Below are 20953 nucleotides of genomic sequence, written 5' to 3' on the forward strand. Positions count from 1 at the left end.
AGTTAACAGCCATGTAAACATAATACGAAATGGTAGCGAGTTTAATATCCTATTTATTACCTATAATCGATCTTAATTTATATCACTCATCTCGTTTGGTTTATGTTTCTGTAAGGTTGTATTGCACCAATCGATGATGTCAAAGTGTTATGTCCCACTTGGCGTTCTAGTGGGACGTATCACTTTGATATGTACCAAGATATTTTAACCATGTGGGTAATACGATTGATTATTTAAATGTTAAGTATAATAATGATATGCTGTGGTTTTGTTTTACAGACCTATGATGATCATGGTACAGAAGTTGACGAGTATTGGTTTTTCCTACCATGACGGCGTGGTGAAATCTGACAGCGAGCTCACCCCAGAACAGAAACTGATGGCTGTCAGGTACGGCAGTCCTCAATCTGTTTAAAATTAGCTCTACTGGTCTACCAGTAGATCTAACAGCATTGCGTGGACTCCCATGTCCAGGTGACATTTCATCTATAAATAACAATTTAAATATTGACCAATTATACTTAGCCTTTTATAGCGTTATTCGGGAGCATACAAATTCTAAAAATATTGGGTGAGACTATTTATGCAATATGCGAACTTGTTGGTCTATTTCAACATTAAAAAACAGGGGGAAAAGTGCAGTAATAAACTCTGGATTGTATACTAGTATAAACAGATTTTATGGCTATACCATCACAGTTTGTTTTTTTCGTCATGAAAGAAATTTTATATATATATTCGGCAGACTTTGTAATTCACCCGTACTGGCATGATTTTTCAAGTACAGTTTTGATTGGTCAAATGAAAGGTCAACTGGACATGAGCTCCAATGGGGTGCTATTAGATCCACAGGTAATAGTAGTTAACCAGTGGAGCTAATTTTAATTACATTGGGCAATCCTTTTAATGTTACCGGCCTCGGTGGCGTCGTGGTAGGCCATCTGTCTACAGGCTGGTAGGTACTGGGTTCGGATCCCAGTTGAGGCATGGGATTTTTAATCCAGATACCGACTCCAAACCCTGAGTGAGTGCTCCGCAAGGCTCAATGGGTAGGTGTAAACCTCTTGCACCGACCAGTGATCCATAACTGGTTCAACAAAGGCCATGGTTTGTGCTAGCCTGCCTGTGGGAAGCGCAAATAAAAGATCCCTTGCTGCCAATCGGAAGAGTAGCCCATGCAGTGGCGACAGCGGGTTTCCTCTCAAAATCTGTGTGGTCCTTAACCATATGTCTGACGCCATATAACCATAAATAAAATGTGTTGAGTGCGTCGTTAAATAAAACATTTCTTTCTTTCTTTCCTTTTAATGTCAGTTCATACATAGGAAATGTTTATTTAACGACGCACGCAACACATTTTTATTTACGGTTATTTGGTGTCTTCACTTTATACAGACCTTGCCATGATAAACAAAAATGAGGATCGTGATTATAATAATTGCTCTCCTATCTTAACATGGCTTTTAGATTTCGCTAGGAGTGAGACGTAGTCCAGTGGTAAAGAGCTCGCTTGTTGCACGGTCGGTCCAGATTCGATCCTTGTCCCATTGGGCTATTTGTTGTTCCAATCAATGCACCATGACTGATATATCAAAAGCTGTGGTATGTGCTGTTCACCATAATATTAACAACAATTGTTGAAGGATTCTAGATATTCTGAAATGCATTTCAAGTAATTTTAATATAATTAAGCTTAACATTTCAGTGGTTTTGAGGTCAGCATATTTGTTCCTAATTTGGACATGTCTATTTTGGTCACATCATTTATCACATCAGATTTGGTGCAATCGCCATTAAAGGGACAGACCCTAGTTTCAGCCCGTGAAAATTAACACTAAGTTTAGTTAATCTACAAACCTGTAACACATTTAGATAAAGTTACAATTGAGTGAAACATGAGTCTGTGACTTTGAAATGGTGAATTGCTGTCTAAAAATAGACTAAAATGTGACTGTTATTTCTCAAATGCACATGCGTTTTAAAAATATGAGAAATGCATTTTGTGATATTAAAAACACCAGGATGGCAAAAAACACTTCGAATGTATGGAAATGGATAATCTAAACCATAAAATCTAAGTAAAGTATGATTTCAGTTTTCAAAAAAACGGCTATAATAGTCAAGAATATGCCTTAGTGTTTAAAAACTAGAGTATGTCCCTTTAAAATATATGATCATATTGATACCATCTAAATTCACTTGCTAAAGGGAGGTAAAAATTACTCTCCTTGAGCTAGTCTCAGGGGAGTGCTGGGGAGCATTAGTGGTAGCTCTCCTTTAATGGTGCGGTCTGTTTATACTTTTTGTGTGTGTATACTGTAAAACATTACTTTGTAGCTCTTAATGGTAGTCATTTGGGGCCCAACTTCTAACAGTCGCACTACATGTATTGGGTATTTTTCTGGGCTACTAAAGATTATGAGAAATAAACAAAATCTTTCTGACATGTGGTAACACATTATGAACACCTACCATATGGCCTCAGACTACAGTTAATTACACTGTTTTTTCATGTAGCTCTAGTGGCTGTAGCACTTTTATTAATTTTACCAGGCCATTGGCATTTCACAAGAAACGTTATCTGCCTGGGGTCAGTGAACACTCAAAAGGACGACCCCTGTTGTCCAGCTCTTTTTCATGTTATATCAATGTAAACAAACACACGTGGGCTAAGGGACCGAATCACACCCATTTCTGTGCAGTTTACACAAATGTTGCATGACTTCAAGGTGCTGTGGGACCGGCCTCGGTGGCGTCGTGGTTAGGCCATCGGTCTACAGGCTGGTAGGTACTGGGTTCGGATCCCAGTCGAGGCATGGGATTTTTAATCCAGATACCGACTCCAAACCCTGAGTGAGTGCTCCGCAAGGCTCAATGGGTAGGTGTAAACCTCTTGCACCGACCAGTGATCCATAACTGGTTCAACAAAGGCCATGGTTTGTGCTATCCTGCCTGTGGGAAGCGCAAATAAAAGATCCCTTGCTGCTAATCGGAAGAGTAGCCCATGTAGTGGCGACAGCGGGTTTCCTCTCTATATCTGTGTGGTCCTTAACCATATAACCGTAAATAAAATGTGTTGAGTGCGTCGTTAAATAAAACACTTCTTTCTTTCAAGGTGCTGTGGAGGACATTATGCAGTATCCAGTGTAAACCAAGTGCACATATTCACTAACTGCATCCTCTTACCTGTCAAACCCAGTGTAACAATCCAGTATACAAAGCAGCTATTTTCTCGCAACCAAATGGGTGGATAACTCTAGTCTGATGCAAACTGTATGTGGTGCAGTTTTCTTAGCAGTGCAATGTTTTCAAATCATAGTGATAAAGAATATATAAAAAACTAATTCAGGGCCTATAATTTGCAAGCTGGCAGTGTTAACTTTACTTTCAAATTTAGGTGCAATAATGATTCTTTACCCATTTTGAAGTCTCACCAAGAGCAGTCTAATTAAAATTAGCTCCACTATTACATGTGGATCTAAGAGCAGCCAGTTGGAGCTCATGTCCACCAATAAAAACCTTACTTGCAGAATCATGCCAGTGATTTAAAAATAATTTGAAAACATTCCGAATTATCCTGAGGGTATACAACATGTTTCATGTGAATTACGAATGCCTTAAAACATGTTTTATTTTATAAAATAAATAATTTGTAATGTAAAACTGAAGACTGATTTAGTTTTTAGTTTTTTTAATAAATAAATAATTTGTAATGTAAAACTGAAGACTGATAACCCATCCCGTACGTATTGGTATGGTTCGCTGTACTGCGGCCACTAAAATAGACTCGCCCGATATTTTTAGAATTTGTATGCTCCCAAATAACGTTATAAAAGGCGAAGTGTGATTGGTCAATATTTAAATTATTATTTACAGACGAAATGTTACTTGGACCTTGGAGACTATGCAGTGTTGTTAGCAATCTAATTAAAATTAGTTCTACTGGTCTAAATAAGGCATTCGTAATTCACATGAAACATGTCGTATACCCTTAGGATAATTCGGAATGTTTTCAAATTATTTTTAAATCACTGGCATGATTCTGCAAGTAAGGTTGTGATTGGTGGACATGAGCTCCAACTGGTGCTGTTAGATCCACATGTAATAGTGGAGCTAATTTTAATTAGATTGCACCAAGAGTTAGCTATATATTACTTATGAGTTTTCTTAATGCAGTCTAAAGTTGGACATTCATGGTGATTTACTTTCTTTTTTTTTACAGAGTTATGGCCCTTGATTTAAATAAATACAATTTTTACTAATAGTAATAATCAGGGGCCTAATTCACAAAGCTCTCTTAGGCTCTGCTAGACAACAAAGCATCCTCTTTGCAAGTCTTTTTAGCATTGCACTGCGATATCACAAAGTTTTGAGACTTTAATGAATTACGCCCCAGATATGTCACCTAAAGAGGAACATGGAGCTTAAAACCCCTTAGATTGGGGGTGGGAAGAGTGGGCAGGATATTCATATTTACAAAATAAGACTTAAATGCAGCATTTGACAAGGGTTTTTTCCACTAGCCATCGGGCTAGTTATAGTAGGTATGGAAATTTGTTGGGCCAAGTAGGGGACATGTATTGCTTTATAGCCGTGCTCTCGGAGTGCTTGTTTTGTACTGTCACTTGACTCTGTCGAAATGTGTTTGTCCAGGGTAGGGGACACAGGGTTTCTAGATTATGGTAGCCCCACTCCCATGGCTAGTGATATTCAATGTTGGGCTAATAAATAAATACTATTGCCATGCCCGACGGCTAGTGAAAAAAAAAGAGAGTCAAATATTAAGTCAGTTTTGTAAATATGAATATTCTGTCCCCACCCCAACCCCCAATGTTAGTGTTTTGAAGCTCTATCTCCCTCTTTAGGCGACATATCTGATTATTACTATTATTTAGTAAAATTACATTAACTTAAAGTAAAGTAGGGCTAGTGAATTTTTAATTGTGGCTAGTAAAAATATTTTATTCACCGATCCCATGGCTAGAGGGTTGTATAAAAAATCCCAGAAGCCCTGGAACATCTATTGCTTTATAGCAGTACCCTGTGAATGGTTGTGTTACATTGACATCTCTATGACGTTTGTGTTTCAGAAAACTTCCTGATGTCCTCACTTTCCTGAGCTACCTCTTCTACTTCCATGGCATCATGTGTGGCCCCTTCACCTTTTTTTCAGACTACCTCGCGTTTATTGACGGCACCAACTTCAGTAAAGCTATAAAACCCGCGATACAGAATGTAAGTCGGGGCAATATGTTGGGTAATAATCCTTTCAGATATTGTCAAAATTAAATACTAAAATATGATTTCGTCAAAATGTATTTGATTTCTTGATTAAATCCTACAGATACTGTGGTTTGATTTTACTGGCAATGTTATGTGTTTAATGGTATCTTAACACTCACTCTCTCACACTCTCTTTCTCTCTTCTCTCTCTCTCTCTCTCTCTCTCTCTCTCTCTCTCTCTCTCTCTCCCCTCTCTCTCTCTCTCTCTCTCTCTCTCTCTCTCTTTCCCTCCCCCTCTCTCTCTCTCTCTTTCCCTCCCCATCTCTTTCTCTCTCTCGCTCTCTCTCTTTCCATCGCCCATCTCTTTCTCTCGCCTCTTCTCTCTCTCTCTCTCTCTCTCTCTCTTTCTCGATTCGCTCTATCCGCTCTCTCTCTCTCTCTCTCTCTCTCTCTCTCTCTCTTTCCCTCCCCATCTCTTTTTCTCTCGCTCTCTCTCTCTCTCTCTCCCATCTCTTTCTCTCTATCTCGCTCTCTCTCTCTCTCTCTCTCTCTCTCTCTCTCTCTCTCTCTCTCTCTCTCTCTCTCTCCTCTCTCTCTCTCTATCTCTCTATCTAGCTTTCTATCTCGCTCTTCTCTCTCTCTCTCTCTCTCTCTCTCTCTCTCTCTCTTTCCCTCCCCATCTCTTTCTCTCTCTCGCTCTCTCTCTCTTTCCCTCCCCATCTCTTTCTCTCGCTCTCTCGCTCTCTCTCTCTCTCTCTCTCTCTCTCTCTCTCTCTCTCTCTCTCTCTCTCTCTCTCTCGCTCTCTCTCTCTCTCTTTCTCTTTCTCTTTCTCAAACACACACACTGTATTTGATGAGTCGGTGTCTGGTGTGATGAGAACAGCTATAGGTACATTTAGTTTATCAAGATAAAATAAAGTAAAATTATGTTAAAAACCATTTGAACTAAATTTAAAAGTTTTATGTTATTTCTAAGTATGTGTAGACTTATTTATTCGAAAAGCTTCAAATTAGATGTCTTAAATATATTATTATAATAATTACAATTTTTTTAAAGTATTTATAAATGTTTCTAGTTGAAATGTCTTTGTAGAATATTTATGATGGTCTTGATATTTAATCTTTGGTTTGAATTTCCATACTGTGAATATAATATTTAACGTTGATTGTTAGCAGGCCTCTCAGAATTGAAAATTATCATAAACCATTTATGGGTGACACAGAAACAAATTCAGGTAACCCATTTAGTTTTTACGTAACTGCCATGACCATGTAAATTATGTCATAAATTCAATGCGTGGATGTAAATGGGTTACCCAAACTATACTTACGCGAGCGAGGCGCTAATGAAACTATCACTCCTCCAATTTTCAGAGACCTGTGTTAGGCAGCTTGCAAATTTACTGTTTTCAACACAGCTTTCGATATACATATAAACAGCAAAAACTTTTCTTGTTGAGATCTCAGTTTCCGATTCTTCTGTTTTTCCTTTTTCTCTCTCTCACTATGTTTGTCTTCCTCTGTTATGTTTTGTTTTACATAGTAGAATTTCTTTGCATCAGTGATAAGATTTTATGTTATGATTTTAGGTACTTTGAAATTCATATATTTCATCTACTTCAACCCTATTTGTAAGGCAGTGATTCAGGGTTCCCCAACTCTGACATTGTAGTTCATCTGAGGTTAATAATAATAATAATAATAATAATCCAACTCTGACATTGTAGTTCATCTGAGGTTAATAATAATAATAATAATAATAATAATACTTTATATAATATTTATATTTTTTTTTTTTATTATTATGATTTTTTAATGTAATAAACAGTAAAAAAAAAAAAAAAAACCCTCATCTAAACAAATGATTTGTGAATGGAAACGAAGTTGTCAGGAATGAAATGCTGTTCACTTTATTGACAGGTGCAAACCTTTTAATAACCTGTCTCATGCTTGATCATTTGATATTTTAAATATATATTTTTGTTTATTTTCAGGATATTTCTGAATCTTCTGAATCTCCAGAAGATACATCCCCCAATGTAAGCAGCAGATTAACTCCTCTCCATATCTTGTCCCCCGGCCTCATCAACAACATTGTCGTTTCGGTTACACGATTGTTAAATTAACTTTAAAGTTGGGGAAAATTTGGACTTAATTATATTGTGTGGGACGTAGCCCAGTGGCACAGCACTCGCTCGGTGTGGGATCGATCCCCGTCGGTGGGCCTATTGGGCTATTTCTCGTTCCAGCCAGCGCACAATGTATATTATAATAACATCAAGATAAAATAAAGTAAAATTATGTTAAAAACCATTTGAACTAAATTTAAAAGTTTTATGTTATTTCTAAGTACACATGTAAGTGTAGACTTATTTATTCGAAAAGCTTTATCCATGATGTTCAAATTAAATGTCTTAGATGCCTTAAATATATTATTATAATAATTACAATTTTTAAAAAGTATTTATAAATGTTTCTAGTTGAAATGTCTTTGTAGAATATTTATGATGGTCTTGATGTTTAATCTTTGGTTTGAATTTCCATACTGTGAATATAATATTTAACGTTGATTGTTAGCAGGCCTCTCAGAATTGAAAATTATCATAAACCATTTATGGGTGACGCAAATACAAATTCAGGTAACCCATTTAGTTTTTACGTAACCGCCATGACCATGACCATGTAAATGATGTCATAAATTCAATGCATGGATGTAAAATGGGTTACCCAAACTATACTTACGCGAGTGAGGCGCTAATGAAACTATCACTCCTTCAATTTTCAGAGACCTTTGTTAGACAGCTTGCAAATTTACTGTTTTCAACACAACTTTAGAAATACATACCGTATAAACAGCAAAAACTTTTCTTGTTGAGATCTCAGTTTCCGATTCATCTGTTTTTCCATTTTCTCTCTCTCACTATGTTTGTCTTCCTCTGTTATGTTTTGTTTTACATAGTAGAATTTCTTTGCATCAGTGATAAGATTTTATGTTATGAATTGAGGAACTTTGAAATTCATATATTTCATCTACTTTAACCATATTTGCAAGGCAGTGATTCAGGTTCCCCAATTATGACATTGTAGTTTATCTGAGGTTAATAAAAAAATCTTGTAATAGTAGTATATATATATATATATTTTTTTTTAATGTAATACACAGTAAAAACAAAAACTGCACAAAAAACCTCATCTAAACAAATGATTTGTGAATGGAAACGAAGTTGTCAAGAATGAAATGCTGTTCTCACTTTATTGACATGTGCAAACGTTTTAATAACCTGTCTCATGCTTGTTCATTTGATGTTTTAAATAATTTAATTTTTTTCCAGGATATTTCTGAATCTTCTGAATCTCCAGTGCCTATAGAAGACACATCTCCCAATGTAAGCAGCAGATTAACTCCTCTCCATATCTTGTCCCCCAGCCTCATCAACAACATTGTCGTTTTGGTTACATGATTGTTAAATTAACTTTAAAGTTGGGGAAAATTTGGACTTTTTTTGTTATAATTTTATTTTATTATTATGCCAGTGGTAAATAACAGAAATGTAAAATACATGTATGTTTTTTTATTTTATTTATAAGGATGGGACGTAGCCCAGTGGTAAAGCGCTCGTTCGATGCGCGGTCGGTGTGGGATCGATCCCCGTTGGTGGGCCCATTGGGCTATTTCTCGTTCCAGCCAGTGCACCATGACTGGTATATCAAAGGCTGTGGTATGTACTACCCTGTCTGTAGGATGGTGCATATAAAAGATCCCTTGCTGCTAATCAAAAAGAGTAGCCCATGAAGTGGCGACAGCGGGTTTCCTCTCTCATATGTGTGGTCCTTCACCATATGTTTGACGCCATATAACCGTAAATAAAATGTGTTGAGTGCGTCGTTAAATAAAACATTTCTTTCTTTTTTTCTTTATTTTGTTGTTATGCCAGTGTTGAATAACAGAAATGTAAAATACATGTATGTGTTTTTATTTCATTGATACTTAATTCTGTGCCTGTATCCAATTACGGTTCTAGTATGTTGTCCTGGGCTAACTGTCTGTCTAGGACAGAGGGTTAGTGGTTAGTTGTTAGTGGTGAATTAAAAAGAAGTTGGTATCATGGCTTTACACCATCCCATTGAGTCATAAAACTCTGTGGGTGAGAGCCAGTACTGGGAAGCAAACGACATTAGTTCTGTTATTTACTAAATATCAAATTAAAATGTTATTGTAGAAGTGTTATAGAATAAATAGAACCTCGGCAAATACTGATTAACATAGGCTAGGTTCTTCTTCTTCTGCTGCATTCAATCAAGATTTGGCCGTATTAGATCAATAATCCGGATGTGATGACGAAATGTGACGTCTTCAGGAGGTCATCGAGAGGTCCCCAGAGTTTGATATTGAGGGGTATGTCTTGTGTCCAAACTTCTGATGGTTATAGGCTAGGTTGAAAGTTTCCATATTAAAAAACATTTGTGGAGAATCCTCCATTTCCGAAACAACTGCCGAATGCATGAATACATGAGTTTCTTCCATACGCCATTGATATTTTTCTTATTAAAAAAACATTTGTGACGACTCCTCTATTTCTGTAATTATTGTTTTATTTGTTTTTTCAGAAAGTGGTTGCCAAGAAGCTGATGATAACTGCTTTCTTTGGAATCATCATGATCACATTGTTACCAAGGTTACCACCCGATTATTTACTAAGTAAGAATGTTTATAATGTTTAATCCTACACCCTCTCTTTGTATTGTAAGATTATAATGGCTAATTAAAGGTTAACTTTGTAATAAAATTATGAATTGTGATCTATACCGTTTAAATTAATTTTACTTTATACTTTGTGGGACGGGATTTAGCTCAGTCAGTTGAGCGCCCGCCTGAGGTGCTTGCATCGCAGGATCGAACTATCTCGGTGGATCTATTCAACTGATTGGGTTTTTTTCTCGTTCCGACTAGTGCACCACAACTGGTCAAAGGCCGTGGTATGTGCTTTCCTGTCTGTGGGAAAGTGCATATAAAAGATCCCTTGCTGCTAATGGAAAAATGTAGCAGGTTTCCTCTGATGAATACGAGTCAGAATTACCAAATGTTTGACATCAAATAGCCGATGATTAATTAATCAGTGTGCTCTAGTGGTGTTGTTAAATAAAAAACAAATGTTAACTTTATTATTTGTATTCTCAATAATGAGTAAAAAGTGCTATTCCTGCTTTTACTTTCAGATAGTGCTGTAAAGCATCATATGAAATACCTATGATAAACGTTCCTTACTTTATCCGAAAACAAGGACACCTAATACGTGACGTCATTCTAAATCATTTTCTGTACGTACATGTACACTATATGGCAGATGACAAAAATCACGCGAATTACATCACCATTCAGTTTTTCAGTTGAGCCAAAAAGCTATTTTAATGCAGGATTTTGAATAATTTTTATGAAATAGCCATTATTGGAAATGAAAATATACTTAATGTCATATTCTTAACTTTTGGGTGCAACTTTAATATGCAGTGTTTTGTTTTAACTTGACTTTTATTTTAGAAAGTTAAGCTTTAAAAGAAAGTGATAAACAGCTACTAGCAGATTTTTTATGAATAATAATGGGAATATAAATATGTGATATAGGTTACTAGGAGCCTAATTAACAAAGCTAATTAACAAAGCTCTCTTAGGCTCTGCTAGACAACAAAGCATCCTCTTTGCAAGTCTTTTAGCAAATTTGCGAGAGTTTATTGAATTAGGCCCCGGGTCTGTATTTTGTGGTAACCTGTACATGGGTTTCCAGACTCATTGATTATTTTGATACATGAAATGCTTCTATTTTTCAGGTGATGAATATAATCAACTTTCTTTCTTAACACGCCATTTCTGGCTCCTTGTGATAATATCACTGGTTAGAGCAAAATACTACTTTGCCTGGAAACTTGGTAAGTGGAAATACATATATAAAGGATTCGTCACAAGTATTTTTTAATATGGAAAATATCAACCGAGTCTTATGTTAATCAGTATTTGTTGAGGCTCTGCCGAGACAAATACCGATTAACTAGACGAGGTTGATATTATACATATTAAAAAAACCGAGTAGCAAATTCTACCGTATATCGCTGTGTATTAGCCGACTTTTTGATACAAAATTTATCAAGTCAAAGGCTGGGGTCGGCTTATCTAAGGAGTCAACATTTTATTGGAAATGTAAAGTTAGAATAGTGACGTCACGGCTCGACTCGATCTATTGTCATTATTGTGCTCTGCATTTCCGCTTTCATAAAGGTTTAATATTGCATTTTAACACAAGCTATTACAAATAAAAGATATTAAAATTGTATATATATGTTCATCTTTAATAAATGTTGGTGTTTAAAAGTTATTTAGTAATATTTATCTGTTTAAACAACAATAAATGGTGACCGATCAAAACAGTTTCGGAAAACTTCGCAGGTCACGTGTCATTACAAAACTGCTTACTAAACCGGTGAACACGTTAATTGTTCCAGCTTCATTTGTTTTGTTTGTCGGCTTGGGATTAATCGACACGGGTGGTTGGGTATGGTAGGGTATAGCCGACTAGTAATGAAAAGACCGATTAGCACAATCAACAATGCAAACAGTCACTGTGTTTTTAACGTGTGGCTGCCAATCAAGAATGTTTAGGTATATTCGCTATCTTGGTACTTATATTTTACGAGAAATAAATTAACCGGACACCGTTTCTATAAATAGAAATCGGCTACTGCTTCCGGATAAGTTTGCTGTGACAAATGACGTTTGAAAGCAGATGTACTTTGTCATTTTGTAGAGACCACACAGACATCTGACTTGGTTAGTTTTATATAGGGGGGTCGGCTTATATACAAGGTCGATAATTTTAAAGCCGATTTGGAGGGTGAAACTAGGGGGTCGGCTAATGCATGGAGTCGGCTAATACACAGCGATATACGGTATTTATCTTATAACACTTCTACAATAACATTTCAATGCAATTTTTAGTAAATCACAATACTAAAGTTGCCGCCATCAGTAATATGACGTCATAACGATTAGCACAAATTAGTTTGACATCACGCATTTTAACTAAATCTTTGAAAACATTACGCTCAGGTACACTGGTCTTGTTGGCTTGGAAGCAAATGACCCATCCACTGCAACATGTTACCTAGAGACTTGCAAATTTGCATACCATTATTAACCGGGTTAATACACTAAAATTATCACATGGGTTTATGACATGGATATCATGGGTAAGTTATAGGATAAATATATATATTATGCTGTTACATGTAGTTGGTATGTGAAAATATATAATGTGTTTATTATTGTTGTTAGTTCTTTGTGTCAGTATATCTGGTAGCTTCCACTCGTTAGTCCCCTAGAAGTCCCAACTGGGAGGGGATTCTAGATTTTGCCTTCATCCTTCTGTTGAGGTGGAACATAGCCTAGTGGTAAAGTGCTTGCTTGATGCATGGTCGATCTGAGATCGATCCTCGTCAGTGGGCCTATTGGGCTATTTCTCATTCCAGCCAATGCACCACGACTGGTATATTAAAGGCCGTGGTACATTGTATGTGTTATCCTGCCTGTGGGATGGTGCATATAAAAGACCCCTTGCTATTAATGGATAAAATGTAGCAGGTTTTCCTCTCTTAGACTATATTTCCTCTAAGATTACATGATTGTATAATTATGTAATAATTACCAAATGTTTGACACCCAATAGCCGATGGTTAATAAATCAATGTGCTCTAGTGGTGTTGTTAAACAAAACAAAAACTTTAAACCGTCCTTCTCTCTGTCCATTTGTCCCGGACTTGTTTTGGTATGCCTCAAAATATTGAGCTTAAACTTTGTGTATAGCTTTATCATGTATGATGTACTACATACATGTGTATTATGGATAAAGTTTATCTTTAATGGGGATTTACCCATTTTTTACAGTTATGGCAAAAATTCTGGACTTTCGTGGCAATTGACCCATTTTGTACAGAATTATGATCCTTGAACTTTGGAAATATGAAAATGTTTTGATCCCAGTACTATACATTAGTTAAGTAAATTGATAGTGCCTCAAAGTCCACATTGTTACTTCTTAAGCCCTGATTTTATTTTAAGTGTTTGAAGCTGCACTGTAACGACACTTTAAGCACACTGGTGAAATGCTTCTTTTGTTGTAATGGAGTTAAACTGAACATGTTTTCACCACGGCGTGGCATTGAAGAATTGTGCTCAGCCAACACAACATGAAATGCCTAGAATGAAAACGAAACATTCCACAGCGTTTCAGAATTTAAATAACATTAGAACAATGGCAGAATTACGTTTTATATGCCCAGCTATGATGGGTCGTATTATGGTATGGCGGCGTCTGTTCGTCCATCCGTATATCCGTCTGTTAACTTTTTCTTGTCCGGACCATATCTTGCATACAGATGCATACAGGACCATCAAACCTCACATGTAGGAACAACTTGAGATGGTGGTGTGTCAAATACAATTACTAGGTCATAATTGGAACTGAATCATACCCATAACATATTCATTAATCTCTATGATTTTCCATCAAAGTCCTGATGGTCGTATCGTGTACCTCACAGGTACTCTTGTTTAAAATAGCTACATGTATGCACATACAAACGACATGTGGTTTTCGATTTAACTTTCTTGCAAATTGTTAATAACATATATTCGCCAAATTTGGTGATTTGGCGAACAACAGCTTAAACCCTTCATACTGGTATTCTAGTCAGACGTTTGTCAGCTTGATTAACAATCCTAATACAAGAAGCTTCGCCATGTCATGCCTTGTACCTCTGGATCTGTAGTATTATGACAGGAGCGAAACTTAGCTCAGTCGGTTGAGTGCTCGCCTGAGGTGCTTGCATCGCAGGATCGAACCACTTCAGTGAATCTGGTTAACTGATTGGGGTTTTTTCTCGTTCCAACCAGTGCACCACAACTGGTCAAAGGCTGTGGTATGTGCTTTCCTGTCTGTGGGAAAGTCAGGGTTAGCTCTGGCACTCGCCAAATTCGCCAGTTGCGAATTTTGAAAGTAATTGGCAAATTTTATATCAATTCGGCGAAATAATTTCATGTAATAATTGAAATGTTTTGAAAATAACTGTTGATTTCTACAATTTTTAAAGTTTAACAGACAATTTGGCGAAATATTTTGCTCACCCAGAGCTAGCCTTGGAAAGTGCATATAAAAGATCCCTTGCTGCATTAGGAAAATGTAGCATGGTTTCCTCTGTTGACTACGAGTCAGAATTACCAAATGTTTGACATCCAATAGATGATGATTAATTAATTAATCAATGTGCTCAAGTGGTGTCATTAAACAAAACAAACTTCTATCATGACGAGTTATCTTTACTAAATGTAACTCTCTCGTGTTTCTTTTGTCAGGGGAGTTAGTAAACAATGCTGCCGGTCTAGGTTTCCACGGTTACGATTCCGAAGGTCGTCCCAAGTGGGATCTTGTAAACAATGTGGATATATATAGACTTGAGGTAAGTAAATAGAGATTATTATAATAGCTCGTGTGTCGTACTGATTTTACGAAACGAATGTCATGTATTGCCCGAGTGAGAGTGAGGGTATTGCATGAATCCTGACACGAGGTTCATAAAATCAGTACGACTCACATACGAATGTATTCTTTTCTTTATTATCCATATTATTATAATAGTTATTTTTTTTATAAATAAAAAGGACTCTGTGTCAAAGCATTTCAAACATAACTAGAAGATGACAAAATGATGTCCCTTTGGAAAGCGACATTATCTTTTCTTTATAAATCTTCCATTTATAGAAAATTACATCTTATGACTAACAAATGACAAAACAAAATAAAGATTTTGAAATGTTTTACACAGACTGATGGAATCCATAGAATGCAAACCTGAGGGTGAATGCTGTAACATGACTGTTTCGTGTTTTATTTAGACATGTAACAGCCTGAAGATTAATGCTACATGTATAGCTTGACTATTCCTGTTTTATTTAGACGTATAACAACCTGAGGGTGCATGCTATAACTTGACTGTTGTTTTATTCAGATGTGTAATAGCCTGAAGGTGAATGCTATAACTTGACCATTTCTTGTTTTATTTAGCCATGTTTACAAATGCTATAACTTGACTGTTGTTTTATTTAGGTGTGTAATAGCCTGAAGGTGAATGCTATAACTTGACCATTTCTTGTTTTATTTAGCCATGTTTACAAATGCTATAACTTGACTGTTGTTTTATTCAGATGTGTAATAGCCTGAAGGTGAATGCTATAACTTGACCATTTCTTGTTTTATTTAGCCATGTTTACAAATGCTATAACTTGACTGTTGTTTTATTTAGGTGTGTAATAGCCTGAAGGTGAATGCTATAACTTGACCATTTCTTGTTTTATTTAGCCATGTTTACAAATGCTATAACTTGACTATTTCTTGTTTTATTCAGATGTGTAATAGCCTGAAGGTGAATGCTATAACTTGACCATTTCTTGTTTTATTTAGCCATGTTTACAAATGCTATAACTTGACTGTTGTTTTATTCAGATGTGTAATAGCCTGAAGGTGAATGCTATAACTTGACCATTTCTTGTTTTATTTAGCCATGTTTACAAATGCTATAACTTGACTGTTTCTTGTTTTATTTAGCCATGTTTACAAATGCTATAACTTGACTGTTGTTTTATTCAGATGTGTAATAGCCTGAAGGTGAATGCTATAACTTGACCATTTCTTGTTTTATTTAGCCATGTTTACAAATGCTATAACTTGACTGTTGTTTTATTTAGGTGTGTAATAGCCTGAAGGTGAATGCTATAACTTGACTTGTTTTATTCAGATGTGTAATAGCCTGAAGGTGAATGCTATAACTTGACCATTCTTGACTATTTCTTGTTTTATTTAGCCATGTTTACAAATGCTATAACTTGACTGTTGTTTTATTCAGGTGTGTAATAGCCTGAAGGTGAATGCTATAACTTGACCATTTCTTGTTTTATTTAGCCATGTTTACAAATGCTATAACTTGACTGTTGTTTTATTCAGATGTGTAATAGCCTGAAGGTGAATGCTATAACTTGACCATTTCTTGTTTTATTTAGCCATGTTTACAAATGCTATAACTTGACTATTTCTTGTTTTATTTAGCCATGTTTACAAATGCTATAACTTGACTGTTGTTTTATTCAGATGTGTAATAGCCTGAAGGTGAATGCTATAACTTGACCATTTCTTGTTTTATTTAGCCATGTTTACAAATGCTATAACTTGACTGTTGTTTTATTTAGGTGTGTAATAGCCTGAAGGTGAATGCTATAACTTGACCATTTCTTGTTTTATTTAGGTGTGTAATAGCCTGAAGGTGAATGCTATAACTTGACCATTTCTTGTTTTATTTAGCCATGTTGACAAATGCTATAACTTGACTATTTCTTGTTTTATTCAGATGTGTAATAGCCTGAAGGTGAATGCTATAACTTGACCATTTCTTGTTTTATTTAGCCATGTTTACAAATGCTATAACTTGACTGTTGTTTTATTCAGATGTGTAATAGCCTGAAGGTGAATGCTATAACTTGACCATTTCTTGTTTTATTTAGCCATGTTTACAAATGCTATAACTTGACTGTTGTTTTATTCAGATGTGTAATAGCCTGAAGGTGAATGCTATAACTTGACCATTTCTTGTTTTATTTAGCCATGTTTACAAATGCTATAACTTGACTGTTGTTTTATTCAGATGTGTAATAGCCTGAAGGTGAATGCTATAACTTGAACATTTCTTGTTTTATTTAGCCATGTTTACAAATGCTATAACTTGACTATTTCTTGTTTTATTCAGATGTGTAATAGCCTGAAGGTGAATGCTATAACTTGACCATTTCTTGTTTTATTTAGCCATGTTTACAAATGCTATAACTTGACTGTTGTTTTATTCAGATGTGTAATAGCCTGAAGGTGAATGCTATAACTTGACCATTTCTTGTTTTATTTAGCCATGTTTACAAATGCTATAACTTGACTATTTCTTGTTTTATTTAGCCATGTTTACAAATGCTATAACTTGACTGTTGTTTTATTCAGATGTGTAATAGCCTGAAGGTGAATGCTATAACTTGACCATTTCTTGTTTTATTTAGCCATGTTTACAAATGCTATAACTTGACTGTTGTTTTATTTAGGTGTGTAATAGCCTGAAGGTGAATGCTATAACTTGACTTGTTTTATTCAGATGTGTAATAGCCTGAAGGTGAATGCTATAACTTGACCATTTCTTGTTTTATTTAGCCATGTTTACAAATGCTATAACTTGACTGTTGTTTTATTCAGGTGTGTAATAGCCTGAAGGTGAATGCTATAACTTGACCATTTCTTGTTTTATTTAGCCATGTTTACAAATGCTATAACTTGACTGTTGTTTTATTCAGATGTGTAATAGCCTGAAGGTGAATGCTATAACTTGACCATTTCTTGTTTTATTTAGCCATGTTTACAAATGCTATAACTTGACTATTTCTTGTTTTATTTAGCCATGTTTACAAATGCTATAACTTGACTGTTGTTTTATTCAGATGTGTAATAGCCTGACGGTGAATGCTATAACTTGACCATTTCTTGTTTTATTTAGCCATGTTTACAAATGCTATAACTTGACTGTTGTTTTATTTAGGTGTGTAATAGCCTGAAGGTGAATGCTATAACTTGACTTGTTTTATTCAGATGTGTAATAGCCTGAAGGTGAATGCTATAACTTGACCATTTCTTGTTTTATTTAGCCATGTTTACAAATGCTATAACTTGACTGTTGTTTTATTCAGGTGTGTAATAGCCTGAAGGTGAATGCTATAACTTGACCATTTCTTGACCATTTCTTGTTTTATTTAGCCATGTTTACAAATGCTATAACTTGACTGTTGTTTTATTCAGATGTGTAATAGCCTGAAGGTGAATGCTATAACTTGACTGTTGTTTTATTCAGGTGTGTAATAGCCTGAAGGTGAATGCTATAACTTGACTATTTCTTGTTTTATTTAGCCATGTTTACAAATGCTATAACTTGACTGTTGTTTTATTTAGATGTGTAATAGCCTGAAGGTGAATGCTATAACTTGACTGTTGTTTTATTTAGGTGTGTAATAGCCTGAAGGTGAATGCTATAACTTGACCATTTCTTGTTTTATTTAGGTGTGTAATAGCCTGAAGGTGAATGCTATAACTTGACCATTTCTTGTTTTATTTAGCCATGTTTACAAATGCTATAACTTGACTATTTCTTGTTTTATTCAGATGTGTAATAGCCTGAAGGTGAATGCTATAACTTGACCATTTCTTGTTTTATTTAGCCATGTTTACAAATGCTATAACTTGACTGTTGTTTTATTCAGATGTGTAATAGCCTGAAGGTGAATGCTATAACTTGACCATTTCTTGTTTTATTTAGCCATGTTTACAAATGCTATAACTTGACTGTTGTTTTATTTAGGTGTGTAATAGCCTGAAGGTGAATGCTATAACTTGACCATTTCTTGTTTTATTTAGGTGTGTAATAGCCTGAAGGTGAATGCTATAACTTGACCATTTCTTGTTTTATTTAGCCATGTTGACAAATGCTATAACTTGACTATTTCTTGTTTTATTCAGATGTGTAATAGCCTGAAGGTGAATGCTATAACTTGACCATTTCTTGTTTTATTTAGCCATGTTTACAAATGCTATAACTTGACTGTTGTTTTATTCAGATGTGTAATAGCCTGAAGGTGAATGCTATAACTTGACCATTTCTTGTTTTATTTAGCCATGTTTACAAATGCTATAACTTGACTGTTGTTTTATTTAGGTGTGTAATAGCCTGAAGGTGAATGCTATAACTTGACCATTTCTTGTTTTATTTAGGTGTGTAATAGCCTGAAGGTGAATGCTATAACTTGACCATTTCTTGTTTTATTTAGCCATGTTGACAAATGCTATAACTTGACTATTTCTTGTTTTATTCAGATGTGTAATAGCCTGAAGGTGAATGCTATAACTTGACCATTTCTTGTTTTATTTAGCCATGTTTACAAATGCTATAACTTGACTGTTGTTTTATTCAGATGTGTAATAGCCTGAAGGTGAATGCTATAACTTGACCATTTCTTGTTTTATTTAGCCATGTTTACAAATGCTATAACTTGACTGTTGTTTTATTTAGCCATGTTTACAAATGCTATAACTTGACTGTTGTTTTATTTAGATGTGTAATAGCCTGAAGGTGAATGCTATAACTTGACCATTTCTTGTTTTATTTAGCCATGTTTACAAATGCTATAACTTGACTGTTGTTTTATTTAGATGTGTAATAGCCTGAAGGTGAATGCTTTAACTTGAATGCTTTAACTTGACTATTTCTTGTTTTATTTAGCCATGTTTACAAATGCTATAACTTGACTGTTGTTTTATTTAGGTGTGTAATAGCCTGAAGGTGAATGCTATAACTTGACCAGTTCTTGTTTTATTTAGCCATGTTTACAAATGCTATAACTTGACTGTTGTTTTATTCAGGTGTGTAATAGCCTGAAGGTGAATGCTATAACTTGACCAGTTCTTGTTTTATTTAGCCATGTTTACAAATGCTATAACTTGACTGTTGTTTTATTTAGACGTGTAACAGCCTGAAGGTGAATGTAGAGTGCTGGAATATAACGAGCACTCATTGGCTGAGACATGTGGTATACAACCGCACCTCGAAAAACCGCACAGCCGCCGTGTTCGCCTGCAGTGCCATTTGGCACGGCTTCTACCCCGGCTACTATGTGACGTTCGCCACAGGAGCTCTCTTTACATTCGCGGCTAGACAGGTAAATTATTTCAACAGGCCTCAGTGGTGTCGATGGTTAAACCATCGGACATAAGGCTGGTAGGTACTGGGTTCGTAGCCCGATACCGGCTCCTACCCAGAGCAGGTTTTAAGTACTCATTTGACCGGCCTCGCTGGCGTCGTGGTTGAGCCATAGGACATAGGGTTGGTCGGTACTGGGTTCACAGCCCGGTACCAGCTCCTACCCAGAGCGGGTTTTAGTGACTCAATGGATAGGTGTACAACCACTACACCCTCTTCTAACGCACTAACCATTAACAACTAACAGCTAACCCACTGTCCTAGACAGACAGCCCAGATAGCTGAGGTGTGTTCCCAGCACAGCGTGCTTGAACCCTAAATGGATATAAGCATGAAAATCAGTTGAAATAAATGAACGAATTATTTCAACAAAGTTTGGGATTTAGCTCAGTTGGTAGAGCACTGGTCTGAGGAGCTTTGGCTGTAAGATCGAATCTCCTTGGTGGACTCCACCAGGTTTTTCCCTGCCCCTACCAGTTCTCCACAATTGGTGTATCAAAGGCTGTGATATGTGCTTCACTGTCTCTGGGGAAAGTTCATATAATATTTATAATTAATAATTACTATTCTTAGTAGTAGTATTTTAATATTGTGAAATGTTTTGTTCATTTTGTAGTTTGTTGTAAAATTTTGTCAAAATTTCAAAATATTTTATATTGTGAAATACTTTTTTTCTTGAAAAAATAAAATTGCTATTATAATTATAAAAAAGCCCTTGCTACTAATGGAAAAATGTAGCGGGTTTCCTCTCTAAGACGATGTGTCAAAATTACCAACTGTTTGACATCCAGTAGCCAATGATGAATTAATCAATGAGCCCTAGTGGTGTCATTAAACAATTTTTTTTTATTTA

General features: G+C 35.6%; 1 protein-coding gene across 2 annotated transcripts in view; it reads left to right on the forward strand.

Annotated features, from left to right (window-relative positions):
- LOC121377388 (lysophospholipid acyltransferase 2-like) overlaps positions 1-20953 on the forward strand; it is a 46398-nt gene that overhangs the window by 19661 nt on the left and 5784 nt on the right. For both annotated transcript variants that reach the window (XR_005958612.1, XM_041505370.1), the window contains exons 4-11: positions 280-390; positions 5091-5235; positions 7218-7262; positions 8556-8609; positions 9832-9922; positions 11050-11148; positions 14624-14727; positions 19862-20059. Coding sequence is in view for 1 of the 2 variants with exons in the window: in XM_041505370.1 (XP_041361304.1) it covers positions 280-390; positions 5091-5235; positions 7218-7262; positions 8556-8609; positions 9832-9922; positions 11050-11148; positions 14624-14727; positions 19862-20059 (847 nt within the window). In the remaining variant the exon portion in view is untranslated. The remainder of the gene's footprint in view (positions 1-279; positions 391-5090; positions 5236-7217; positions 7263-8555; positions 8610-9831; positions 9923-11049; positions 11149-14623; positions 14728-19861; positions 20060-20953) is intronic.

This window comes from Gigantopelta aegis, chromosome 7 (assembly GCF_016097555.1).
Source record: "Gigantopelta aegis isolate Gae_Host chromosome 7, Gae_host_genome, whole genome shotgun sequence".
NCBI lineage: Eukaryota > Metazoa > Mollusca > Gastropoda > Neomphalida > Peltospiridae > Gigantopelta > Gigantopelta aegis.